Source organism: Anomaloglossus baeobatrachus, chromosome 5 (assembly GCF_048569485.1).
Source record: "Anomaloglossus baeobatrachus isolate aAnoBae1 chromosome 5, aAnoBae1.hap1, whole genome shotgun sequence".
Lineage (NCBI taxonomy): Eukaryota > Metazoa > Chordata > Amphibia > Anura > Aromobatidae > Anomaloglossus > Anomaloglossus baeobatrachus.
Window position 1 is genome coordinate 557,958,134 of NC_134357.1, and position 26,408 is coordinate 557,984,541.

General features: G+C 45.3%; 1 protein-coding gene across 1 annotated transcript in view; it reads right to left on the reverse strand.

Annotated features, from left to right (window-relative positions):
* LOC142312349 (uncharacterized) overlaps positions 1-26,408 on the reverse strand; it is a 229,460-nt gene that overhangs the window by 117,163 nt on the left and 85,889 nt on the right. The window contains exon 8 of the mRNA XM_075351287.1: positions 12,683-12,780. Within this exon, the coding sequence (XP_075207402.1) occupies positions 12,683-12,780 (98 nt within the window). The remainder of the gene's footprint in view (positions 1-12,682; positions 12,781-26,408) is intronic.

The window sequence follows — 26,408 nt, forward strand, 5'->3', positions numbered from 1 at the left end:
CCGCAAGAACGACAAACATCGTACCTGCAGCAGCAACGATTTTTGGGAATAGGGGAGTATGTCAACGATTAACGATTTTGAACGATTTTGCGACCATTTTTAATCGCACGTAGGTGTCACAGGCAACAACATCGCTAACGCGGCCGAATGTGCATCACGAATTCCGTGACCCCAACGACATCGCTTTAGCGATGTTGCTGTATGTAAAGCGGCCTTTATGTTTATGTTAAAGTGCTTGACATCTGAACAGGACTTGAACCCTGGACCCTCAGATTAAAAGTGTTATGCTTTACGACTGAGCTACCCAGGCTTTTATTTGAATTTGGCAGAACCCTTTAACCAACCACCCAGTTAGATTTTATAAAGATATTTTACTCTGTAAAAGATAATGACTTACAAATCTTGAAGGGAACCTGTTCCTATAATTGATACGTTCCTGTGTCGAATCCAGGGTTTTTTCCCCTCACCCTGGTCCTCTAAACTCTGTTGTGTGCCACGTTTGCCTGTGCAGATGGCTGATCCCAATTGAACATCTGCCTGTGCCTATATAAGGCTCACTAAGAAACACACATATGTCTTGGTATTAAGAATTGAGTGTTCCTAAGTCTCATGTGCCTCTGCTACCTATCTGTGGTGTCCAGGACCACCTCTGTGATCTGCAGGACCCCTGCTATCTGCCAGCGGCTTTATTTTATAAACTAAAAAAAATAACACACCTGAGGAAAGTTGCACAAGGCCAAGTATGACTATCAATCAAAGGGAGTGTTGCTAGTGCAACTGGCCAATTAACTTATTTTTTCTCAATATTTCCAAAGTCTAACTTTGTGTACCACAGCCAGTTTCTGTTGTATATGATGATAACATGACTACGAAGACTAATCAATCAAAACAGGTCAGCAAGGGTAAAATTGTTTGAAAAGTAAGAGGTGATTTTTATTTACTTTCTATTGTTGAACTTAGTAAAAATGTCAACAAAATTCCATCACATACAGTTTTTTCATAAACCGTGCCTGAATAAGCTGATGACTGCTACTTTTGTACATGCAACATGGATGGATTCAACCTTAAAAATAAGAAGGAAATTACGTATATACTTGGACCTCCCATCAGCAGTTCGCTCTATGCCTTATGGTCCAAGAATACCTGTCCCTTCATCTCTGGAGAAACTTGAAGATACACTTTATTCAGATGATTCAGAACATGAAGAGCAGGATTCTGACAAAGACTTTCACGTTAGTCGCCAAAAGCCACAGCTTTTTTTCACAGGTGAAATTAAAAGATTTAGTCAGGGACTAGGACTTTCCTAAACATTCTGCAGAACTTTCAGGCTCTAGAACAGTGTTTCTCAACTCCAGTCCTCAAGACCCACCAACAAATCATGTTTTTAGGTTTTCCTCAATATTAGACAGGGAATAATTCCATCACCTGTGCAAGATTAAGGAAATCCGAGAAACTTGATTGAAGAAAACCTAAAAACATGATCTGTTGGTGGGTCTTGAGGACTGGAGTTGAGAAACACTGCTCTAGAATAAAGAAAAAGAACCTTCTAGCTCCTGATACCTGTTTTTTTTTTACGGTACAAAAAGAGAAAAGAAATTGCTTCCATACTTTTCTCAAGACGGTGCTCTAGTCTATTGCAGTGACGTTCCAGGGCTGATGGAAAAATTTAACATTTAGTGAAATGTGAGGGGGTGGAGACGCTTTATTGATTCATCCAAAAAAGTGCCTTAAAGCTGTGCCACTGCACAATGGCTGCAAGTATGCTTCATTGCCTGTAGGGCATTCTGTGCACTTACAGGAAAGCTATGAGAATTTAGACTTTTTTGCTAAAGAAACATAACTACGAGGATCAAAGATGGTCAGTATGTGGTGATCTGAAAGCTCTCTCTTCGCTCCTTGGGCAGAAATGAAAATATAAGAAGTACCCATGCTTTTTGTGTGAATGGGACAGCTGGGATAGGACTCATAACTGGAGCCAAAAAAGTTGGCCAACAAGAACATCATTGCCACCTGGATTCAAAAACATAGTTGCAGAAAGTTTAGTTGATCGAACTACAATTCTCTTGCCACCATTCCACATTAAGCTTGGACTTATGAAGCAGTTTTTGAAAGCTTTTCTGAAAGAAAGAGACATTTTTTGTAACACTCACCACTGGTGATGGTAAGACAACTAGCAGAAGTGATCCCACTGGACCACAGGGGGTACCAGGCCTTACATCTTAGAGAAAAGGGCATGACTAAGCGTCTGCCGTGAGGCAGATGCCAGGTGTCACTACCAGGGTTGTGAATGGGACAGTGGCAGCTGAACCCCAGTTCAAGGGTGGACATGGGTATGGATGAGCAGAGTCTATGGGCTGGAAGGACAAAGTCACTAGTACAGCAGGTGCAACTAGGATGGCTGACACAGACAGTCCAGTGAGGATGGAAAGGCAGAGTCTTGTAATGAAGACAGGTACAACCGGGATGGCTATAACAGAAAGCACAAACATGGGCAGGCCAGTACCAGGGGTTATGTCAGGGGCACGGTGACAAGAATAGGTAAAGCATACTGACAGGAGGACTCACAGTGGAGAAGGGAACCTGACAACTAGCTAGCGAAGGAGACAATCACTAACTAAACATGTTGCTCAGGTACCTCCCCTAGTGGGAGAGTCCCTAAAGTCCCCAGTGCCTCTCAACGATAGGCTCAAAGACACTTCTAGGAAATGGTGCGCTGGCCCTTTAAGAGCCGTGCGACTGTGCATGTGCATGCCCAAAGTGCATTCCCCCGGAGACATCTTCAGCATGCACAAACCCAGGGAGGAGGAACCAGAGTACACACACGTGGGGGACCTTGGGGAAGGAAAGCAGCATGGTACGGGTTGGCCATGGGAGTGAGACGGCATCCCTGCTGGATAGAACAATGTAGAGACACTGGTGCTACATTACCTCCCCTTATGCTTCCTCATCATTAGGCCAGAAGAAGATCTCTCCAGAAAGATGTCCACAGAGTTGATGGGACAGGATATGGCCGCTGGAAGGTGAGGACCAAATGACCATTGCTTGGAAGGTTTTCTCCGGGACACAGAACCAGTAACTGGCGTAGACATCTGATGATTCAGACACACATTGGAACTCCTCACTCTTCTCGTCAAAGTCAAAGATAGCCGTCTTATAGGCAAAAAGCAGGACCAGTTGGCAAGATGGTACCTCAGAAGGCCGGGACAGATGAGCACGAACCAGACACTTCTCTTGGCATTTCTGTCCCCAATAGAGCACCTCAGCAGATTTCCAGTCCAGAATGGGTTCCTGAGCACAGGACCAAGGCAGACTTATGCGGGCGTCACACGAGACGAGCTAGCGCGTGAGGCATCGTCGGGGTCACGGTTTTCGTGACGCACATCCGGCATCGCTTGCGATGTCATTTCGTGTGACACCTCCGAGCGACGCAGGATCGCTCACAAATCGTGAGTCATGTACTCGTCACTTATTTTTAAAAAATTGTTTATTTTTAATGGCGCCGGTTGTTCATCGTACCCGGGGCAGCACACATTGCTCCGTGTGACACCCCGGGAACGATGAACACAGCTTACCTGCATCCCGCGGCTCCCGCCGGCAATGCGGAAGGAAGGAGGTGGGCGGGATGTTTATGTCCCGCTCATCTCCGCCCCTCCGCTGCTATTGACCGGCCGCTGTGTGAGGTCGCGGTGACGCCGAACGGCCCTCCCCCTTCAGGAAGTGGATGGTCGCCGCCCACATCGAGGTCGCTCAACAGGTAAGTACGTGTGACGGGGGTTTAACGACTTTGTGCGCCACGGGCAACTAATTGCCTGTGACACACAAACGACGGGGGCGGGTATGATCGCTCGTGCAATCGCACGATTGATCGTACCATGTGAAGCCCGCATTAGAAGAAACTTACAATGCAAGTTTGGAAGAACAAGGAAGAAGGAGATCTTCTCCAAATGCTTATCTCCCACCTGTAGTTCTGTAGGCTCAGAGACAAAGTGTATGGGCTCAGACAGGAGCATTCCATCCACAGAAAACACCAACAAGGGATCCCAAAGGCGTTGGATGGGAATCTAGTAACAATCCACCACGGCTTGTTGAATGAAACTTCCAACGAACCCTGAATCCAGATGACGTCTCAGAGAACTGAACTTCTCCACACAATACTGACTTGGACCGGATCAATATAAAGGAAGAGAAACTGCTTTTGCCGAGAGTGATCCCTCCTATGGAGCCAAGGCAAGGGAGTTGGTGGCTAAGGAAACAAGATCATCCATAGTGGCGATTTCACGACCGGCTAGTTCGTTCTTGATTTTAACAGATACATATCTAAAAGGCGGCCGTCAATGCTTGATCATTCCATCCTAATTCAGAAGTGAAGGTGCGAAACTAAATGGCATATTGTTTTACAGAGAGGATGCAGCCAATATGACCCAAAATAGTTCTTTAAAAACTTTCTCGAAGGCCTGCAAAAATTCCAGCATGTCAGTGATAATTGGGTTATTTCTTTGCACAGGTGATTGATTCAAGCGAGAGCTTCCGTATCGAGGTGCAACATCAGGAATGCCACTTTAGACCCATCTGAAGAAAACTGATGCGCCAACAGCTCAAAGTGCAGGGTGCACTGGTTGATGAAACCTTTGCATTGCTTGGAGTCGCCGTCAAAGTCAGGTGGAGCAGAATTTAGATTTTAAAAAAGTATTTAACATCATAGAAAATTTAATCAAGGACCTCATATGGAGAAGTAAACACCCGACGAAAGGAAGGAAAAGGATGAGGAGGTCATATTGTCTAAATAAAAAAAAAAAAAAAGCCAAAGAGTATAGGATTAAATTGATGTGAAGCCTTAGATAGGAAACATTGATATATCTTTGTAAAAATTTGCAAACTTTTAAAGGTTTGTAAGTGAGAAATTGCAGTAATAAGAGTATTGTATCCAAGATATTTAATGCCATAATGAGGGAACAGGTTGGGCGACCTCTGCCCCAGCAAAAAGGAAATGGAGGAAGAATAAATGAAGAATATTAGTTTAGATACTCAGACTTTATTGGAATTTTTTTTGGCGGTGTCAGGTTATAGGGCAATTTAGTAAGTATTTAAAATCAAAGTCCCCTTAGAACCTATAATTTGTGTATTGGGGAACAGAGAAGGGAGTCAGTTCCCAATGATGATGAAAAAAACTACTAAACTTAGCGGAAAGTTATTTTAAAAACTCAATCACATCAGATGTTCCCACAAAGAAGGAATGGATCGTAGATGAAAATAGTAATTTGTATTATGAATATGTTTATTATTGTAGTATAGAGAAGTTACAGACATTGCTCAGACATGGAGATTGTGCGCTGAAAGCAACTGTAATGAATGGCAGATCACTGAGATTGGGAGTTAGGAAGAAGAGGGAGGAGGAAGGTTGGGTATTTTGTTGGGAGGGTTGCAAAACTCTTGTCCATATAGTGAACATATAACTATATAACAATGTGAAATGTTCAATGCACATTGAATATTGCTTTTTATTTGATTTTTAGAAAACAGACATCTATTAGTAACTGTATATATTACAATACTAATGTAAATTCTAACATGCTTTCCCTTTCTTGTTTACTTACCTTTACTTTGTCTATTTTGTGTTTTCTTGTTCAGTTTTCCAAATATATGGCTTTTCCCCATGTGAATTTTCCTTAGTGGCCAACAAATTATAATTTTCAAGTAAAACATTTCTCACCTTCTAGCTATGATAATGGCTTCTGTCCTTGTGAGTTTTGTGATGTCTCAAAAGTTGAAATTTGTGTGCAAAACATTTCCCACATTCTGAACATGAAAAGGGTTTCTCCCCTGTGTGAATTTTTTGGTGTCTGACAAGACTTGATTTCTGTGCAAAACAATTCCCACATTCTGAACATGAAAAAGGCTTCTCCCCTGTGTGAATTCTTTGGTGTCTAATAAAAAATGATTTCTGTGTAAAACATTTCCCACATTCTGAACATGAAAAAGCCTTCTCCCCCTTGTGAATTATCTGATGTGTAACAAGATTTGATTTATGGGTAAAACATTTCCCACATTCTGAACATCTAAAAGGTTTCTCACCTGTGTGAGTTTTCTGGTGATAAACAAGATTTGATTTACGGTTAAAAGGTTTCCCACATTCTGAACATGAAAAAGACTCATCAGTGCAAGTTTTCTGGTAACTGAGAGACTCTGAAGAAAATGTTTTCTCCCCAGTGTGAATTTTTTGCTGGATTTTTCCAAATGCTGACGTTGAAAATGGCTTCATTGCTGTAAAAGTACTTCTATTTCCAATGTCTATTTTTTTATTTTTGCTAATAATATGTGATGAATCAGAAGGTAGGACCTGTTTAAAAGAATCAGATGATAGATCTTTGCTGTGAAGGGATGATAATATATCTGGAATAGTAGCAATCACTTCAGTTATATCTTGTGGGATATCAAGGTCTTCTGATTTAAAAATTGAAGATGTTGGTTGTGCCTCTGATCTCCTGATACACTCGTCTGTCAAGAATAAACATTCTTTTAATAACATATACAAATTTTAGAAAATAGTTTATGAAAGAGCCAAAAAAATTGCAAGTTATGTAGCAAAATGAAAACAAAAATCGTACACAATGCAACAGTAGACCTCAGAGCAGGAAGCAGTAGACCATAGAGTTCAACCCTATTTGTTCATTTTGCCTCCGTATATTAGAATAATAAGCCATCAAATAATATCTTGTAGGCCAAAATTATAGCAAAAAACTTCAACTCCGTCACTGGAAAATTGGAGGGTTTACACATTGGTTATAGCTGAAAAACTCTTGCTTATAAAGAGATATGGCTTCATAATCTGATCTAACAAAATCGACTCTCACAAAGCCAAATATTCTCGTTGCTGCTCAGCGAGCACAATTGGATCAGAGCTGCAACAAAGTTCACCAATATAATAACAATTTAGATCAATGCCCTGCAACAGCTACATTGGATATAAATGTACAGAGAGAAAATTAGATTTTTAACAATATTGTAGAATATCCATCAAACAAATCAATTGTAGCTTGATGCAATAACTAGTTGTTAACAGATTATATTCAGTGATCAACCCAGCTAAAATTAAATGATACTCTCCCATATCCAAGTGTGATCTAACCATAAGATTGCGGAATGCTGTGGCGTCTTTAACACTCAACTGGTGAGGTGGGGTTTGCAACACCCCAGGGAAATTTTGTTCAGAAGGCATTCATTGGAAAATGCTGGTATGAATCATCAATGTATTACATTTTCTGATACTTGTGGGTGTAAAAAATTTGTTGTTCTCATGTGTAATCAATCGCGAATAAGAAAACAATTAAAACAAACGTGATCTTTGCATTTTCTGTAAAATTAGAGATTTCTAAACTTGGGGGTATAGGAAGCCCTACATCACTAGTTGCGGGACAAAAATCCCACCTCACCAGTTGAGGGTTAATACCATCAGTGGGACTTTGATTAGAGGTGCCCCTGCAATTAGTAAACATTAATGCAGGAAGCGAATGCTTAACTGGCACTTGAGTTGTTATTGTCTGATAACTCCACAAGTTAGTGGGGGAAACGCGTAGAGAGAATAACAGACATAGAGGACCATGTTTGATCTCTGAGAGGGATCATAAATAGATGTGAGATGTTCATGTTGGGCTACCCAGTTATGAACAGTAAATACTGGGGTTGCTAATATAACATCACTACAGCAAAGAGGCCCTATGCTTTTTAGTAAAAGTGGGCCATCACTTTGGTAATAGGAATAAATAAAATTAAATTCCCTATGTGTGACTCTAGGTGCAGGGAAGTACCAAGCGATTGGCGAAACATAAGGGAGGGGGGAGATGGTGATCCCTGACCAAGCCTACTGCTAGTCCCTGGGGTCCATCACCACCATAGATCGGCTCTGCGCGTTGGTGCGGAACCTAATACCCGACCCTAGGTATCTCTCCCTCCATCTTCCCCATCCATCTCACCTTCCCCTCAGATATTTTCCTTCACATTTCAGGCAGTATCTCCAGACACACACGACCATCTCATGGCCTCTCCTGCTCCCACCTACTAACACTCTCACTGCTTCTCCTCACTGCTGGGGATATTGCTCCAAATCCTGGTCCTCCTCACCACATCCCTATTGTCACTTCAAACTCTCATCCACAACCTATCACAAATTTCCGCAACCTCTCAAACCTCATACCCATCCATCCAGCCCCCGCTCCCCCAGTCCCACTAAAAGGAGCTCTATGGAATGCTCGCTCTGTCTGCAACAAACTATCCTTCATTCATGATCTTTACATCACTAATAAACTCTCCTTCCTCGCCATCACTGAAACCTGGCTCACCCCCTCTGACACAGCATCTCTTGCTGCACTTTCCTATGGCGGTCTCCAACTCTCTCACACCCCCCGCCCCAGTAACAAGCATGGTGGAGGAGTTGGTTTGCTCCTGTCCGACCAATGCTCCTTTACACCAATTCCACTACCACCCTTGGTTACTCTCCCATCTTTTGAGATGCACTCCGTACGCATCTACGCCCCCTCCAACCTTCAACTGGCTGTCATTTACCGCCCTCCAGGGCCACCAACTGCCTTTATTGACCACTTCACCACCTGGCTACTACACTTCCTTTCCACCGACATCCCCACCATCATCATGGGTGATTTCAATATCCCCATTGACACTTCCCACTTATCTGTCTCCAAACTTCTAACACTCGCTTCCTCCTTCGGCCTCACCCAATGGTCTTCTGCAGCTACTCACAAAGATGGCCACACGCTGGACCTCATCTTCACTCGCCTCTGTTCCTTATCTAACCTCTCTAGCTCACCTCTCCCCCTGTCTGACCACAACCTACTCACATTCTCTTCCCTCTCTTCTCCAAGTACGCAACCCCCCCCTCCGCAAACTTTCACACCCTCGCAGAAATATCAAACACCTTGATTTACACGCACTTTCTCAGTCCCTTCTCCCTCTCACAGACATTGCATTTTTACACGATGCAGATGCTGCTGCAACTTTATACAACACTACAATCTCTGCAGCTCTTGAATCTGCTGCCACCCTCACACACACCAAAACCCGCACAATCAACAGGCAACCCTGGTACACGAGTTAGACTAAAGAACTGAGACGGGCTTCCAGAACTTCTGAGCGCAGATGGAAGAAGTCTCATTCCACTGAGCACTTCATTGCATATAAAGAGTCCCTCACCACTTTCAAGTCCACACTCCCTATTGCAAAACAAACCTACTTCTCATCCCTCATATCCTCTCTCTCTCTCTCACAACCCTAAACAGCTATTCAACACTTTCAACTCTCTCCTCTGTCCACCGGCACCACCTCCCTCTCCTCTCATCTCAGCTGAAGACTTTGCCTCTTTCTTCAAGCAGAAGATTGACAACATCAGAGCAAGCTTTGGCCCACAATCACCACAGCCCTTCATCATAGCTACTCAGCCCTCTTCCTCCAAATCCAGCTTCTCCACCATGACAGAAAACAATCTTTTCACTCTACTCTCAAGATCACATCTAACCACCTGTGCACTGGACCCGCTCCCGTCGCACCTCATCCCCAATATCACCGCAGTCCTCATCCCAGCCCTAACCCATCTCTTCAACCTATCACTAACAAGTGGTGTATTCCCCTCATGCTTTAAACATACCTCCATTACACCAATCCTCAAAAAGCCCTCCCTTGACCCATCCTCTGTGTCAAACTATCACCCCATATCCCTTCTCCCCTATGCCTCAAAACTACTGGAACAGCATGTCCATCTTGAACTGTCCTCATACCTCTCCTCCTGCTCCCTCTTTGACCAGCTACAATCTGGCTTCCGACCACATCACTCTACTGAACCTGCCCTAACCAAAGTCACCAATGATCTACTAACCGCCAAAGCCAAGCGACACTACTCTATCCTCCTCCTCCTGGACCTGTCCTCTGCCTTCGACACAGTAGACCATTCCCTCCTACTACAGATTCTCTCATCCCTGGGCATCACAGACTTGGCCCCATCTTGGATCTCCTCATACCTAACCGACCGAACCTTCAGCGTCTCCCATCCTCACACTACTTCCTCATCTCGCTCCCTATCTGTCGGTGTCTCCCAAGGCTCAGTTCTTGGACCCCTGCTGTTCTCCATCTACACCTTCGGCCTGGGACAGCTCATAGTCCCACGGCTTTACCTCTCTGGACCTGACATTACCTCTCTACTAACCAAAATTCCACAATGTCTGTATGCTATTTCATCCTTCATCTTCTCTGCGCGATTCCTAAAACTTAACATGGACAAAACAGAGTTCATTGTCTTTCCTCCGCCTCACTCATCTCCACCAACAAGCCTTTCCATCAAACTTGAAGGTTACTCACGCTCCCCAGTCTCACCAGCTCGTTGCCTTGGAGTAACCCTTGACTCTGCTCTATCCTTCAAGCCACACATCCAAGCCCTCTTCACCTCATGCAGACTACAACTCAAAAATATCTCCCGGATCCTTGATTTCCTTAACCAAGAATCAGCAAAAACATTAGTGCATGCCCTCATCATCTCGCGCCTCAACTACTGCAACCTCCTGCTCTCTGGCCTCGCTTCCAACACTCTTGCACCCCTCCAATCTATCCTAAACTCTGTGTCTCGCTTAATCCACCTCTCTCCTCGCTATTCCCCAGCCTCTCCACTCTGTCAATCCCTTCACTGGCTTCTTATCGCCCAACGACTCCAGTTCAAAACATTAACCATGACATACAAAGCTATCCACAACCTGTCTCCTCCCTACATCTGTGACCTAGTCTCCCGGTACCTACCTACACGCAACCTCAGATCCTCACAAGCTCTACTTCTCTGCTCCTCTCTTATCTCCTCTTCCCACAATTGTATACAAGATTTCTCCCGTGCCTCCCACATACTCTGGAACGCTCTACCTCAGCATATCAGACTCTCCCCTACCGTGGAAAGCTTGAAGAGGAACCTCAAGACCCACCTCTTCCAACAAGCCTACAACCTACAATAGCCCTCAGTCCAGTACACAACTGCGCAACCAGCTGTCCTCACCTATTGTACCATCACCCATTCCCTGTAGACTGTGAGCCCTCGCGGGCAGGGTCCTCTCTCCTCCTATACCAGCCTGTTTTGTACTGTTAATGATTGTTGTACGTATACCCTCTGTCATTTGTAAAGCGCCATGGAATAAATGGCGCTATAATAATAAATAATAATAATAATAACTACTTATCCACAGATGGCACAGGCAGGAGTTCAGCACCAATACCACAGATGAGAGCAAGCCACCTGCTTGCAACTAGAGCAAGAATGAAGTGAAGAAGTGAATAATATCACCAGCACCAGTCCAGGGAAGAAGGGAGTATCTAAGCACCAACAGAATGCTGATAATCAGCAGCTCGCTGGAAGCCGAGCTCCTGCTGGGTCCAAAAGGGAAGAGAAGAAAATCCAGCAGGAACGCTATCTATACCAATGAATACTAACAGCAGGAGCAATAGAAAGTCAGGGAGCATTCTGTGCAGCCAAACGCTGTGATTTTCTATTGCCAGAAACCACATGACTGTCTGACACCCATGACACTATGCCAGGCACTATATGTATGATGAATATTTCGCTATAACAAATGATTACTAAATATAGTCACAGAATGAATGTAGTGCAATAATATAGATACCTTATGGTAAAGGTTGGCATTGGTCATTAGTATTATCAGTCCAGCAAGGATACAATAATTTTAGCACCTTATTGCCAAGACTTGTAAATATCAATATAGCGCAATAATATTAGTGTGACTGGGATCTACAGGTTTCTCTATATAATTACAGCTATACTATTTCTTTCGGAGCCTAGTGGATCCATATAGTGTGCTGTGCTTGACCCACCTATATGTTTGTCGGTGGATTAGGAGTTTTAAATAAATTATTAATAATTGCTTTAATTGTAAATAACCCACCAGATCATTGTTTTATTTATTTATTGTGGATTCTATTCACATTATTTCAGTGGTTACAAAATTATAGGAACACAACAGCATAATTACCCTCCACTTAGGGGTCCACCATACAAATTATATTTATCTTTCCATAATTTTTTTAAATTGTCTACACATTCTACGTACGCTGTCATTTGGCTTTGTAGATTAGAGATCTGGGCAGCTAAGAGTAAACATCTTCTAATTTCAGGGGACAGGATGGATCCTACCTGTAAGATCTGTCTGATACAGATCTCATTCCAACAAAAGGGCATCCAATGGCCAAAATAATGGGGGCAGTTTTGGGTGGAGGATATTGTGGTCTAGCAGCAGAATGGTGACTATTTGATATGGACAGACTACAACCCTGATAAAGCAGCCACAGCCGGTGACTGAAGAATCTGACTTGTCTACATTTAGTGGTCACTACTCACCTGGGCGGTTATCTGTAGGAATCTCCCCTTTACTCCGCACATCACCCCTCACATATGTCTCTGTAGTATTAATATGGGGCAGATCTTCACCCTGAAACAAATATTGTAAAAGTCACAGACAGATGGAGAAGTCCCATCTATGATCAGCTCTAATCCTGCCATCTCCACCGCTCTCATTACACAAGTATAACACATATAATACTGGAGGATAAAACAAGACTGAGCACAAGACCTTCACAGCCGTCTACACATCATAGGGAGATTTAATGGTACCTTCTCTCCATCTACCTGATGATCCTGAGGAACATCGGGATCTTCTTGTTTACAGTCCTGTGGGAGAAGAGGACGGGGACATCTCTCTGGTGTTGTCCTCTTACTGGATAGAACTGGAGGAGAGACATACAGGGACTGAATTCATTCCTTACATACAGATAATTATAGGCCGTGTGTATTTAGTCCTGTCTATTACCTGGTGATGTGAGGGGCCGGGGATCCTCCATCATGACGTCCTTGTACAGATCTTTGTGTCCTTCTAAATACTCCCACTCCTCCATGGAGAAATAGACGGTGACGTCCTGACACCTTATAGGAACCTGACACATACAATGATACTGTCACCCCCGATCCCTTCATAGCGTTACTGTATAATGTCCCAGCATTCCCAGCAGTGTCACCTCTCCAGTCAGAAGCTCAATCATCTTGTAGGTGAGTTCTAGGATCTTCTGGTCATTGATGTCCTCATGTATCGGGGGGTGAGGTGGAGGCCCCGTGATTGGGCTCAGGGGTCTTCCCCATCCCTCAGACACAGGGGCCTGACAGCGCTCACTAGAGGTCTTCTTCACTACTGTGTAATCCTGGTTATGGAGAGACACAGTAAGAAATCTCACTCCAGACATTTCCAGAGTCCTCACCTCTCCAGTTCTGTCCATCTGTTATTCCCATAGATAAGAATGGTGTAATGTGACGTCATCAGAATCTCTCACCTCTCCAGTAAGCCGGAAGAGGATCTCTAGGGTGAGGTGTAATATCCTCTCCGCCATCTTGTCCCTGTCCATATCCATCCTTCACGGGGCAATCAGGAGAATTCTCTTCTATAGAAGATCTCCACTGAGAGGATCCGATATTGTAGGGACCTGAATGGGGAGAAGATGACGATGTAACATCAGAAAGAATCCGCTGTAATAATACAATAACTGGAGATAATACGGGGAAACAGATAATGAGAACATTCTGGGGGAACATTATACTGTGTGGGGGCAGAAAGGGGCCGAGGACCGAGGGCAGAAACGGGCCAAGGACCGAGGGCAGAAAGGGGCCGAGGACTGAGGGCAGAAAGGGGCCGAGGACCGAGGGCAGAAAGGGGCCGAGGACTGAGGGCAGAAAGGGGCCGAGGGCAGAAAGGGGCCGAGGACTGACGGCAGAAAGGGGCCGAGGACTGAGGGCAGAAAGGGGCCGAGGACTGAGGGGAGACGGGTTTCCTCACTTCCGGCCTCTCATAGTTGGGGCGTCTGTATCTATCAGAGGAAAAGGAACAAAAACCTCACAATTCATAAAAAACACGAAGAAAGTCTCAGAGCTGAAGGGGTTAATGCCCCCTGCCCCAGTAATGGGGAATCTCCACACACCTCCACCTGCAGAGCCGCATTCGGTAGATGCTAGAATGTACGGCCTCCTGATAGGTAAGATGTAACTTGTCATGTGATGGGGCGTGTTCAAAATGCAGACCGGTGTTTCCAGACGAAATAAACATTATTCTTCTAAGTCCACATGGGCATAGAGGTGATTATAATAAAAGCGGGGCTCTGGGGGTAAGAGCTCCAGATGGTGGGGTGCAGGGGGAGCGAAGCACCAGGACAAGAGGAACATCACCACGCCCACCAACCCAAACAATCACGCCCATAGCAGGAGCGCGTACATTCTAGACTCAACCAGCCGCACACTAGATATATGGCTGCTCTGTGCTTCCAGGACCTGTGATGATGTCACATAGAGGGGAGGAGTCAGGGGTCACATGATCAGCTCCTCAGTGTATGCAGGACTCTGCTGTGCTGGGTGTCAGGTGCTGGATGAGGGGAAGGTTATGTGTGGGGTCAGGAGGGGTTTACAGAGTGGATGTAGCAGAGCCGTGTGTGTACGAGGTGTACGGAGCAGAGCCGTGTGTGTATGACATGTGCAGAGCCGCGTGTGTATGATGTGGATGGAGCGGAGCCTCATGTGTACAATGTGTATGGTGCAGAGCCTCGTGTGTATGATGTGTATGGAGCGGAGCCGCATGTGTGCACTGTGTGAAGAAAATATATGATATATTTGGCCCAGAAAAAAAACAGAAAACAACCATATGTCAGCGATAGGCTGAGAGGCACTTCTAGGAAATGGTGCACTGGCCCTTTAAGAGTCGGGTAGGTGTGCATGCGCATGCCCTAGGTGCATTCCCTGGAGACATGTGCAGCATACACAGACCAGGGAACCAGAGGCCGCACACGTAGGGGACCTTGGAGAAGGAAGGCAGCATGGTACGGGTTGGCCATGGCGGTTAGTGAAACGGCATCCCTGCTGGATAGAGTAATGCAGGGACATTGGTGCTACATTACACCCCTTATGCTTCCTCATCCTCAAGCCTGTGGAAAATCTCTACAGAAAGATGTCCACAGAGTTGATGGGAGAGGAAATGTCCGGTGGAAGGTGAGGACCGAATGGCCATTGCTTGGAAGGCCTTCCCAGGACACAGACCCAGTAACTGGTGTAGAAATCTGATGATTCAGACACACATTGGAATCCTCACTCTTCTTGTCAAAGGTAGCTGGCTGACAGGCAGAAAGCAGGACCAGTTGGCAAGATGGCGCCTCAGAAGGCTGGGACAGATGAGCACGAACCAGACACTTCTCTTGGCATATCTGTCCCCAACAGAGCACCTCAGTAGATTTCCAGTCCAGAATGGGTTCCTGAGCACAGGACCAAGGCACACTTAGAAGAAACTTACAATGCAAGTTTGGAAGAACAAGGAAGGAGATCTTCTCCAAATGCTTATCTCCCACACGTAGTTCTGTAGGCTCAGAGACAAAGTGTATGAGCTCAGACAGGAGCATTCCATCCACAGACAACACTGATAAGTGATCCTGAAGGCGTTGGATGGGAATCTAGTAACAATCCACCCCGGCTTGTTGAATGAAACTTCCAAGAAACCCTGAATCCAGATGAGACGTCTCAGAGAACCGATCTTCTTCACACAATACGGACGGGAACCAGATCAATATAAAAGAAGAGAAACTGCTTTTGCCAAGGGTGATCCCTCCTATGGAGCCAAGGCAAGAGAGTTGCGGCCTCAAAGGACAGGTTTGGATGAAGTGCTCTGCTTCTCCACACAAACCCATGGCTCGGCAATTTTCACATTGTTGATCCGACATCTTGATACTATTCACTTGTATAAGCTCTGGAACTGGAGCAGAAGCTGGAACCTGGGAAGCAAATGGCCTATGGAAGGATGGAACCAGACGAGTAGTTTATTTTCTCGTGGGAGGCCTCCTTGTATTGTTCCTGGAACCCATGAACTACTCACGTGGCTAATGAAAGAAGATAATCCAGAGTAGTGGCTATTTCACAACCGGCTAGTTCGTTCTTGGTTCTCCCAGATAGATCTTCTCAAAAGGTGGCCGTCAATGCTTGATCACCCCATCCTAATTCAGAAGTGAGGGTGCAGAACTGAACCGCATATTGTCCCACAGTCAGAAGTCCCTGACACAAGTACAGAAGAGAGGATGCAGCCGAGACAACCCGAGACGGTTCTTTAAAAACTTTCTGGAAGGCCTGCAAAAATTCCACCATATCAGTGATAATTGGGTTATTTCTTTTGCCACAGGAGATTGACCCAAGAGAGAGCAACTTCAGCAATGCCACTTTGGACCCGTCTGAAGAAAACTGATGCGCCAACAGCTCAAAGTGCAGGGTGCACTGGTTGATGAAACCTTGGCATTGCTTGGAGTCGATGTCAAAGTGAGGTGGAGCAGAATTTGGATTTTAAAAAAGTATTTAACATCATAAAAAATTTAATTAAGGACCTTGTGTGGAGAAGTAAACACCCGACGAAAGGAAAGAAAAGGATGAGGAGGTCATATTGTCTAAAAAAAGAAAAAAAAGCCAAGAGTATAGGCTTAAATTGATATGTCAGGCCTTACAGAGAAAAAAAATATATATTTTTGGAAAAATTTGCAAACTTTTAAAGGTTTGCAAGTGAGAAATTGCAGTAATAGGAGTAATTTGTATCCAAGATATTTAATGCCATAATGAGGGGACAGGTTGGTCGACCTCTGCTCCAGCAAAAAGGAAATGGAGGAAGAAGTGTAGAACATTAGATACTTAGACTTTATTGGAAAAAAAAATTGGCGGTTTGAAGTTATTGGGACAATTTAGTAAGTATTTAAAAGCAAATTCTCCTTAGAACCTATAATTTGTGTATTGGGGAAGGGAGTCGGTTCCCAATGATGATGAAAAAAACCTACTAAACTTAACGGATAGTGATTTTAAAAACTGGATCACAGCAGATGTTCCCACAAAGAAGGAATGGATCGTAGATGGAAATTGTAATTTGTAATATGAACATGTTTATTATTGTAGTATAGAGACATTACAGACATTGTTCAGACATGGAGATTGTGCACTGAAAGTAACTGTAATAAATGTCAGATCGCTGAGATTGGGCGTTAGGAAGAAGAGGGGAGGAGGAAGGTTGAGTATTTTTGGGGGGAAGGGTTGTAATTAGGGATGATCGAATACCCTATTATTCACTTCGACGGATATCCGACGAATACCTTGCCGCTATTCGAGTATTCGTGAATATTTGCTCCCCAATGTAAGTCTATAGGAAACCAGAATAATTTTACGTCGCACCTGTCGGTGACCTGTGGTGACTGAGGAAAGGCTGAAATGGATGGGAAAAGGCTGAAACAGTATGGGCACCGCCTGTAGAAAGTGCCTCACTGCATTTCTAGTGTCTTTCAATAACGTGGTCAGAGCAGCATGTGGCGTTTACGTAGTCACCAGAACAGCTCTCAAACCAAAGTAAAAGAGGGGAAATTGCTAAGAAACAGTTTCTAGTGCCTAATAACTGTAAGAAACCGTCAAATCAACCCCCGACCTCCAAAAAAAAACACTTTAGCATATGTTCACACGTTTCGTTTTTTATAATTTTCCTTCTTTTTTTGATTAGAAAGGGCTGTAACATACATTATATTGGTGTTTGTCTCACACCTCCTTTTTTGGGACATATTTGACAGCACTTTAAAAGGTCAGCTACAATGTGCCCATTAGGATGTTGACCTTGCCTTCCTCCTCCACCAGCACCACCGGCTCCAGTGGCACTCTAAGGGCCACTGGCTGTCCTCAAATCTCAGACTTCTTAAGGCTCTCAGGTGGGCCCTGTAACATACATTGGGGAGGGATGGCAGTCCTTTGTAGTTTTCTGCGTCCCCTATATCATTAGTGTGAAAGTTGGAATATGTACTCCTTAACACTTTACAGTGCTATTGCCAATGTGGCCATTTGGGTGTTGGCCTTGCCCTCCTCCTCCTTCTCCTCCTCCAACACCACCAGCCCTCTATTCAAATTCTATTCAAATGATTCAGAAATGTATGTTTTATGGACAAACGAACGCCACGCTGGGACATCGAAGCTGATGTTGTTGATGATGATTGCATCTGACCAAAAGCAGGTTGGGAACAGGAGGCATCAACGCCTGCTGCCTAGACCGAAGTTTGTGAAGCACGCAGCACCGTGGAAGTGGCAGTTGTTTCACTCTGGATCTCGGGCTTTATTCCAAGGATTTCAAAAAATTCAGTTTCCCCAGGGGGGAATGGTTCAAATGCCATGTAGCACAGCATCAGATGTTGCTCCCAACAGCTTATTTTAAAAAAAATGGTAGGATAATACATTCAGTTCCCCTAGGGTGTAAAGGTTCAGACATCAGGTAGCTAAGCATCACAAGGTACTCCCAACAGCTCTCAACAGCTTATTTTAAAAAAATTGGTATCATAAGCAACAGGGCATAAAATGCCAAGGAGTTTAATACATTCAGTGTCCCCAGGGGATAATGGTTCAGACACTATGGAGCACTGTATCAGTAGGTACTCCCAACAGCTACCAAGAGCTTATTTTAAAAAAAATTGGTAGGATAAGCAACAGGGCATACCATGCCAAGAGGTTTAATACATTCAGTTTCTCCAGGGGATAATGGTTCAGACACCATGCAGCTAAGCATCACAAGGTACTCCCAACAGCTCCCAATAGCTTATTTTAAATAAATGTGGCATAAGCTACAGGGCATAACATGCCAAGGAGTTTAATACATTCAGTGAAATGCCTATAATCTACAATGACCTCACTGCTTCACTACCGTGCGGAGCCGCCGCCCGACCACCGTGCGGAGCCGCCGCCCGACCAACGTGCAGAGCCGCCGCCCGATCTACACCCCCACCTACTGTCTCCTCCCCACAATCCTATAGAATGTAAGCCCGCAAAGGTAGGGCCCTCTTCCCCCTGTACTAGTCTGTCTACTGTAACTCGTGTATGTATTCTGTATGTAACCCCTTCTCATGTACAGCACCATGGAATTAATGGTGCTCTATAAATAAATAATAATAATAATAATAATAAAATTCAGTGTCCCCAGGGGATAATGGTTTAGACACTATGGACCACTGCATCAGTAGGTACTCCCAACAGCTTTTTATTAAAAAATTGGTAGCATAAGCAACAGGGCATAACATGCCAAGGAGTTTAATACATTCATTTTCTCACACCACCAAAAGGTTGCAGAAATCCTCTGTTCCCACAAGTCGATACGGCAAAATCTCAAGGGCTATCAATCGTGCAATGTGTGTACTTATAGTTTCTGCCCTTGGGTGCGTAACGGGGTATTTTCGCTTGTTTTTGAAGGTCTGTGGTAAGGGCAACTGAACGGAACGCTGGGACACCGAAGCTGATGTCGTTGATGATTGAGTTTGGCCAGCATCAGGTTGGGAGAAGGAGGCATCAGCGCCACCTTCTTGCACAACAGTTTGGGAAGCAGGCAGCCCAGGGGAAGTGGCAGTTGTTTCACTCTGGAACTCAGGCTTTATTCCAAGGATTTAAAAAAATTCAGTTTCCCCAAGAGGGAATGGTTCAAAAGCCATGTAGGACAGCATCAGAAGTTACTCCCAACAGCTCCAAACAGCTTATTTAAAAAAAAAAAATGGTAGGATAAGCAACAGGGCATAACATGCCATGGAGTTTAATACATTCAGTGTCCCCAGGGGATAATGGTTCAGACACTATGGAGCACTGCATCAGTAGATACTCCCAACAGCTCCCAAGAGCTTATTTAAAAAAAAAAAAAAAAAAATGGTAGGATAAGCAACAGGGCATAACATGCCAAGAAGTTTAATACATTCAGTTTCTCCAGGGAATAATGGTTCAGACACATATAGCATGTAGCTAAGCATCACAAGGTACTCCCAACAGCTTATTTTAAAAAAATTGGTAGGATAAGCAACAGGTTATAACATGTCAAGAAGCTAAAAAAAAATCTGGTTTTGCAGGGGGCCATGTGTAACACACTGTGGAGCACAGCATCAATAAAGAACACAAATAGAGACTGCCTGACCAATTGTTCTAGACAGTGTAGCCTCGACAGTGCTTGTGCCAGTGCATAATGTACAAAGGCTTGAAAAATATTGCCCTGGGTGATTGGGCCAAACAATTACATGGCAGCAGCATAAAAAAATTACATTAGTCATGTGGTGTCATTAGATGATAGAAGGCAAAATAGTCTTGAATGAGAAACAATGGAACTTATTTGAACTTAAGAAATCCAAATTTTGGGGCTACACTTATTATTGGGTATTGTTAACAGGCGGCCTGAGATACTCTGGGCCAATCCATCTATGGTTCATTTTGATCATCGTCAGACTGTCTGCACTTTCCGTGGATAGTCATGTGTGGCGACTATCTGTTATTATTGACCCCGCTGAGCTGAAAACACGCTCAGACAACACACTCGCAGCAGGGCAAGCTAACACTTCCAAAGCGTATAACGCAAGGTCTGGCCAAGTGTTGAGCTTGGAAACCAAATAATTAAAGGGAACAGTAGACTCTGAAAGCACGCTGATACGGTCACCTACATAGTCCCTCACTATCTTACTTAACGGTTCCCTCCTTGCCATCATTCCCCCAACCGTTATCTGATTTGCAGTTGATGGTTTGTGGAAAATGAACCAGTTTTGGCACATTAGTCCCCCGCCTGTGTTGCTCCTACTATACGTAGCCCTCTCTTGCAATCCTGTTGCGTGAGATGACACGCTACATCTGACACCAGCATAATCTGAGAGTAATCGTTTCATCAACTGGTGCACTACAGCCCTCTTGAATGTTTCCGTAGTACAATCCTGATTTGCCTCCACAAGTAGCGAAGCAAATTTATCTTTGTAGCGTGGGTCAAGGAAGGTACAAAACCAGTATTTGTTGTCTGTCAAAATGTGGACTAGCCGACAGTCATGAGAAAGGCAGTGTGACATGAACTGTGCCATGTGTCCCAGACTCCGAACTGGAAACCTTTGTGTGTCCCTGCTAAGAACACATTCTGTCTTCCTAAATCTCCTCTCCACCTCAGTCTCTCCCTCCTCCTGCTCCTTCTCAGGCCATCCATGCTGGACAGCAGCCCTGAAGCTTGGTTTGTTAATCTTGGTTACCAACTTCAAAGCATTCCTGCTCTTCATCATCATCCTCATCCTCATTATGCTGAGCAAAGGTGGCCTGAGCTTGTTGGCAGAGGTTGTGTGGATTACTAGCTACCATTGTGAAGTCTGGATCCACAGACAACTCAGGTGCATGAACACTTTGGTCAGTCAGACCATCCAGAGAGCATATCAATAAAAAAAATCAGTGGAATGGTAATACTGATAACAGAATCCTCACTGCTCACAATGTTGGTACAGTAATCAAAATTCTCCAAGACCAGACAATGTCTGCAATCCACACCCACTCGTCAGTACTTATGTCTGGCAGCTGCGTCTGACGGGCATGTTCCAGCTGGAATTGGGATACTGCCCTCTGTTGCTCATGGATCCTGGCCAACATATTATAGGTTGAATTCCATCTCGTACGGAGGTCACATATTAGTCTGTGATGAGGCAAGTGTAAGCGCTGCTGCAGCACTGCCAGGCCAGCAAAAGAGGGAGATGACTTGCGGAAATGTGCGCTAATACGTCGCACCTTGGTAAGTATGTCTGGTATCCCAGGGTATTTCTTCAGGAAGTGCTGAAGTACTAAATTTACAATGTGGGCCGTACAAGGAACGTGTACAATCTTTCCAAGCTTTAAAGCCGCCACCAGATTACGACCATTATCGCACAGTACCATCCGTGGATGGAGGTCGAAAGGCTCAAGCCACTCATCTGTCTGCTCAGTTATCGTTTTCAAAAGCTCAGGTGCCATGTGAGATTTGTCACCGATACAGATGAGCTTCAGTAGAGCGTGTTGCCGCTTAGCCGAGGCAGTGCTGCAGAGATCCCAGATTAGGAATGATGTCGACGGTTGGACACCGGCGGATGTTGATGAGGATGCACAGGAGCCAGATGAAGAGTAGGAGGGAGTTGTTGCTGTGTAGGAGGCTACTGAAACTGTAATTGAAGTGGGCCCTGCTATTCTGGGTGTGGGAACTATATGGGATGTTGCCGGCACAGAGTATGTACAAGCCGCCACCAGGTTCACCCAGTGTGCCATCAGTGAGATGTAGCGTCCCTGTCCACTTCCGCTTGTCCACGTGTCTGTGGTTAAGTGGACCTTCCCTGTTATGGCATTGGTGAGAACCCATTTGATGTTTACAGACACGTGATTGTGGAGAGCGGGGACGGCCAACGAGAAAAATAGTGGCGGCTAGGCACAGAGTACCGATGTTCTAACACCGCCAAAAGGATGCGGAAAGCTTCTGTTCCCACAAGCCGATACGGCAAAATCTCAAGGGATATCAATCATGCAATGTGTGCAGTTATGGTTTCTGCCCTTGGGTGCGTAACAGGGTATTTTCGCTTGTTTTCGAAGGTCTGTGGTAAGGACAACTGAACGGAACGCTGGGACATCAAAGCTGATGTCGTTGATGACTGAGTTTGGCCAGCATCAGGTTGGGAGAAGGAGGCATTAGCGACACCTTCTCGCACACCAGTTTGGGAAGCAGGCAGCCCAGGGGAAGTGGCAGAGTTTTGAATCTGGAAATCGTGTTTTTCACCTAGAGCTGTCAACCACCTAGTGGTGTGCTTGGCTAACATATGGTTTCTCAGGCTGGAGGTGCTAAGCTTGGTCTGACAGATTTGACAAATGGCAACCGTTTGGTCCGAAGGACTCTTGGAAAAAAAACTCCCACACAATCACACCATGGACCCTTGGACTCTGAGATAGCTGAGATGGTGCACAGACCCTTGGACTCTGAGATGCCACAGGTGGTGGGGTCATGTGCACAGTTGATTGACTTCTGGCACTGATCGAAACCATATGTCTTACAGCCTTTTTGCAGACTATGAGCACATGCTCCTCTGCACTGCTGCTCTGGCAATCCATGCCACCCGTCCATGTTGGATCAGTCACCTCATCATCAACCTGGACGTCTTCAAATTCCTGAAGGTCAACATCTTCAGGAATGGAGGTTTCAGGCTGACCTGAGGGCAACTGTGTCTCATCATCCTCCAATACTTCCAACTGATTGCCCAGCATGTCACGGCCAACAACATGGCTTTCTTCTGGCCTTGGGTGCTCAAAGATCTGTGCATCACTGCACACCACGACCTCACCTGCGTTGGTGGTGTTGCGCGGTGAGAGGCAAGAAAGGTCAAAGGGTCCCGTAAACAGTTCCTCAGAGTAACCTGCTTTGGTGTCATATGTTTCCTTAGAATACTGATGCTGTGTGGAAGGATGACCAGGCTGAGGATTCGATGGGCCAACCTCTGGGCTACTCAAGTCTGTCTGTGTGGACCCTTGGGATTTGCTACTCGACAAGTAACTGGAGGCATTTTCTGCTAGCCAACTCGTTACCTGTTCACACTGTTCAGGGCACAAGAGTGCTTTCCCATGTGGACAAGAAAATTGGGATAGGAAGGCAGAGGTAGATAAAGCAGGAACCTTTTTCTTTGGCTCGATCACACTGCTTGGGCGACCACCACTGTCACTACCATCTTGTCCACGCCCCTTACCCCCTCTTTTCCCCATTTTTTTGGTTTGAGTATTCAAGGTGAATACTTTAACGTGACCTTTTCTACAGGCAGTGGAACAACACTTATGCCAGGTTGTTAAACTTGCGTTAATAGTTTCTCACGATAGCTGTTTCTGTAAGTCTAAAAACCAAAAGGTACCTTTATTGGACAAACTACCACTTGGAGGAGTCGACAAAGATGTTGTGAATGGATTTCAGCCCCAAAAGAAAACAGGGTTTGACAACATTTTTATTTTAGTATTGGTTTTTGGCACTCAGACTGTGTTTTAGTAAGAGCAAGCCACTATGTAGGTTTATAAGATATGAAGCCCCCAAAAGTATGCTAGGTGGCTGGTAGGAAGGTACTGGCCTTGAAGCAGAAGTTGTGCCCCTGACACCAAGTATTAATAAAAATTGGGTAACACTGAGACTGTGTTAGTTGCAGAAAGCCACTATGTAGGTTTATAAGACATGAAGCCCCCAAAATATGCTAGCTTGTTGATAGTAAGGTACTGGACTTGAGGCAGAAGTTGTGCCCCTGACACCAAGTATTAATAAAAATTGTCTAACACTGAGACTGTGTGTTAGTTGCAGAAAGCCACTATGTAGGTGCTGTAAGATATGAAGCCCCCCAAAATATGCTAGCTTGTTGTTAGGAAAGTACTGGACTTGAGGCAGACGTTGTGCCCCTGATACCAAGTATTAATAAAAATTGGCTAACACTGAGACTGTGTGTTAGTTGCAGAAAGCCACTATGTAGGTTTTGTAAGATATCAAGCCCCCAAAATATGCTAGCTTCTTCCTAGGAAGGTACTGGACTTGAGGCAGAAGTTGTGCCCCTGACACCAAGTATTAGTAAAAATTGGGTAACATCGAGACTGTGTGTTACGTGCAGAAAACCACTATGTAGGTGCTGTAAGACATGAAGCCCCTTAAAATATGCTAGGAGGCTGGTAGGAAGGTACTGGCCTTGAGACAGAAGTTGTGCCCCTGACACCAAGTATTAATAAAAATTGGCTAACACTGAGACTGTGTGTTAGTTGCAGAAAGCCACTATGTAGGTGCTGTAAGATATAAATCCCCCCAAAATATGCTAGGTGGCTGGTAGGAAGGTACTAGCCTTGAAGCAGAAGTTGTGCCCCTGACATCAAGTATTAATAAAAATTGGCTAACACTGAGACTGTGTTAGTTGCAGAAAGCCACTATGTAGGTGATGTAAGATATGAAGCCCCCCAAAATATGCTAGGTGGCTGGTAGGAAGGTACTGACCTTGAAGCAGAAGTTGTGCCCCTGAGGGGCGTGGCCTGGACCTCATGTAGAGAGGATGCAGCACGGGTGAGCTCCTGCCTGGATCCGCAAATATCCTGCACACCAGCCTTGATAGCAGACAACACCGACCCTGGAGGGCTGCAATATTGCTTACAACACTCGGGGAAGCGAGAACCGCTGAGATATGCCGGCCTGCAGCAATAAAAAGGTCTCTGCAGAATCCAACATGGTGCTGCCGGCGTCCACGCCGTCCCGCGGTGGAGCAGCGGGAGTAGCGGGCAGGCTGGAACGGTTTTCCAGAGTGGCCCCTGGCACAGAGCTTACCTCCGACGAGACATCCGATGGCGGCGCTGATCGGGCCCTCGAGCAGGGAGACGATATACCCGTCGGGGGGACCGTGAGTACCCTGGGCCCTGCGTGCTCAGCAACACAGGATCTGCAGACACTGAGGCCTATGCTGGCAGATGGAGGAAGCGTAGATATGGAGCAGCCAGGATCTATCCCCACTGAACCCACACTAAGGGACATTCTGGCAGCAATTAACTCTTGCAATACCACATTGGCCACCCTAAGCAGCCAGATGGGAACTGTCACCTCGGATATAGCCTGTATTAAACGTGAGCTACAGGGGGTGACTGTCAGAGTGGGGGAGCTGGAGGAGCGTATGAGTGCAACAGAGGATAAATTACCACCAATGTCACAAGAGCTGGGAAAGGCTACGCAAAATATCTCCACACTGCTAAACAAGGTGGACGACTTAGAGAACCGCTCCCGCAGAAGTAATTTGCGACTGCTGGGGGTCCCAGAGAGGATGGAGGGTCATGACCCACGGAATTTCTTTGAAAAATGGCTCAAAGATACCATGGGAAAGGATATACTGTCCCATTTCTTCTCTATTGAGAGGGCGCACAGGGTTCCTACGCGTGCCCCCCGGTCGGGAGCACCCCCACGTCCTATTCTGATTAGGCTACTGCACTTTAACACTAGAACTACTGGAGTCGTGACACCTATATAGAAATACATGGTGCAAAGTAGTCAAAATGACTACCTCAGTAGTTCTAGTGTTAAAGATAGGGACACTATTCTACGCAGAGCCAGAGATATCAAAGAACTTGCAATCGATGGGAGGAAAATCTCAATTTTTCCCGATTTCTCCATAGAAGTGCAACGTAAAAGGGAGCAATTTATTGAGATCAAAAAACGTCTGCGCAACATACAAGTGCCATACTCCATGATGTACCCTGCTAAGCTGCGGATTGCTGTGAATGGACAGACTCACTTTTTTGATACGGCGGGGGAGGTACTATCTTGGCTGGATATCAACGAGAGGTCCCTGAGGAGGAAGAATACTTGAGGTTCCCCCTTTTTGCCGCCAGGTGTTGTTTTTGTCTGAGACGCTATGCTGGTGTACTTACTACTGTTCAATCCATCTACTGTAGGATCCAGGACGGGAGATGGCCGGTTCATTGTGGACACTCGCTACAGTAGCGAGCTGTGGACCCCCCTCCCTGCATGGACTTGGGGCATGTTTTTAGC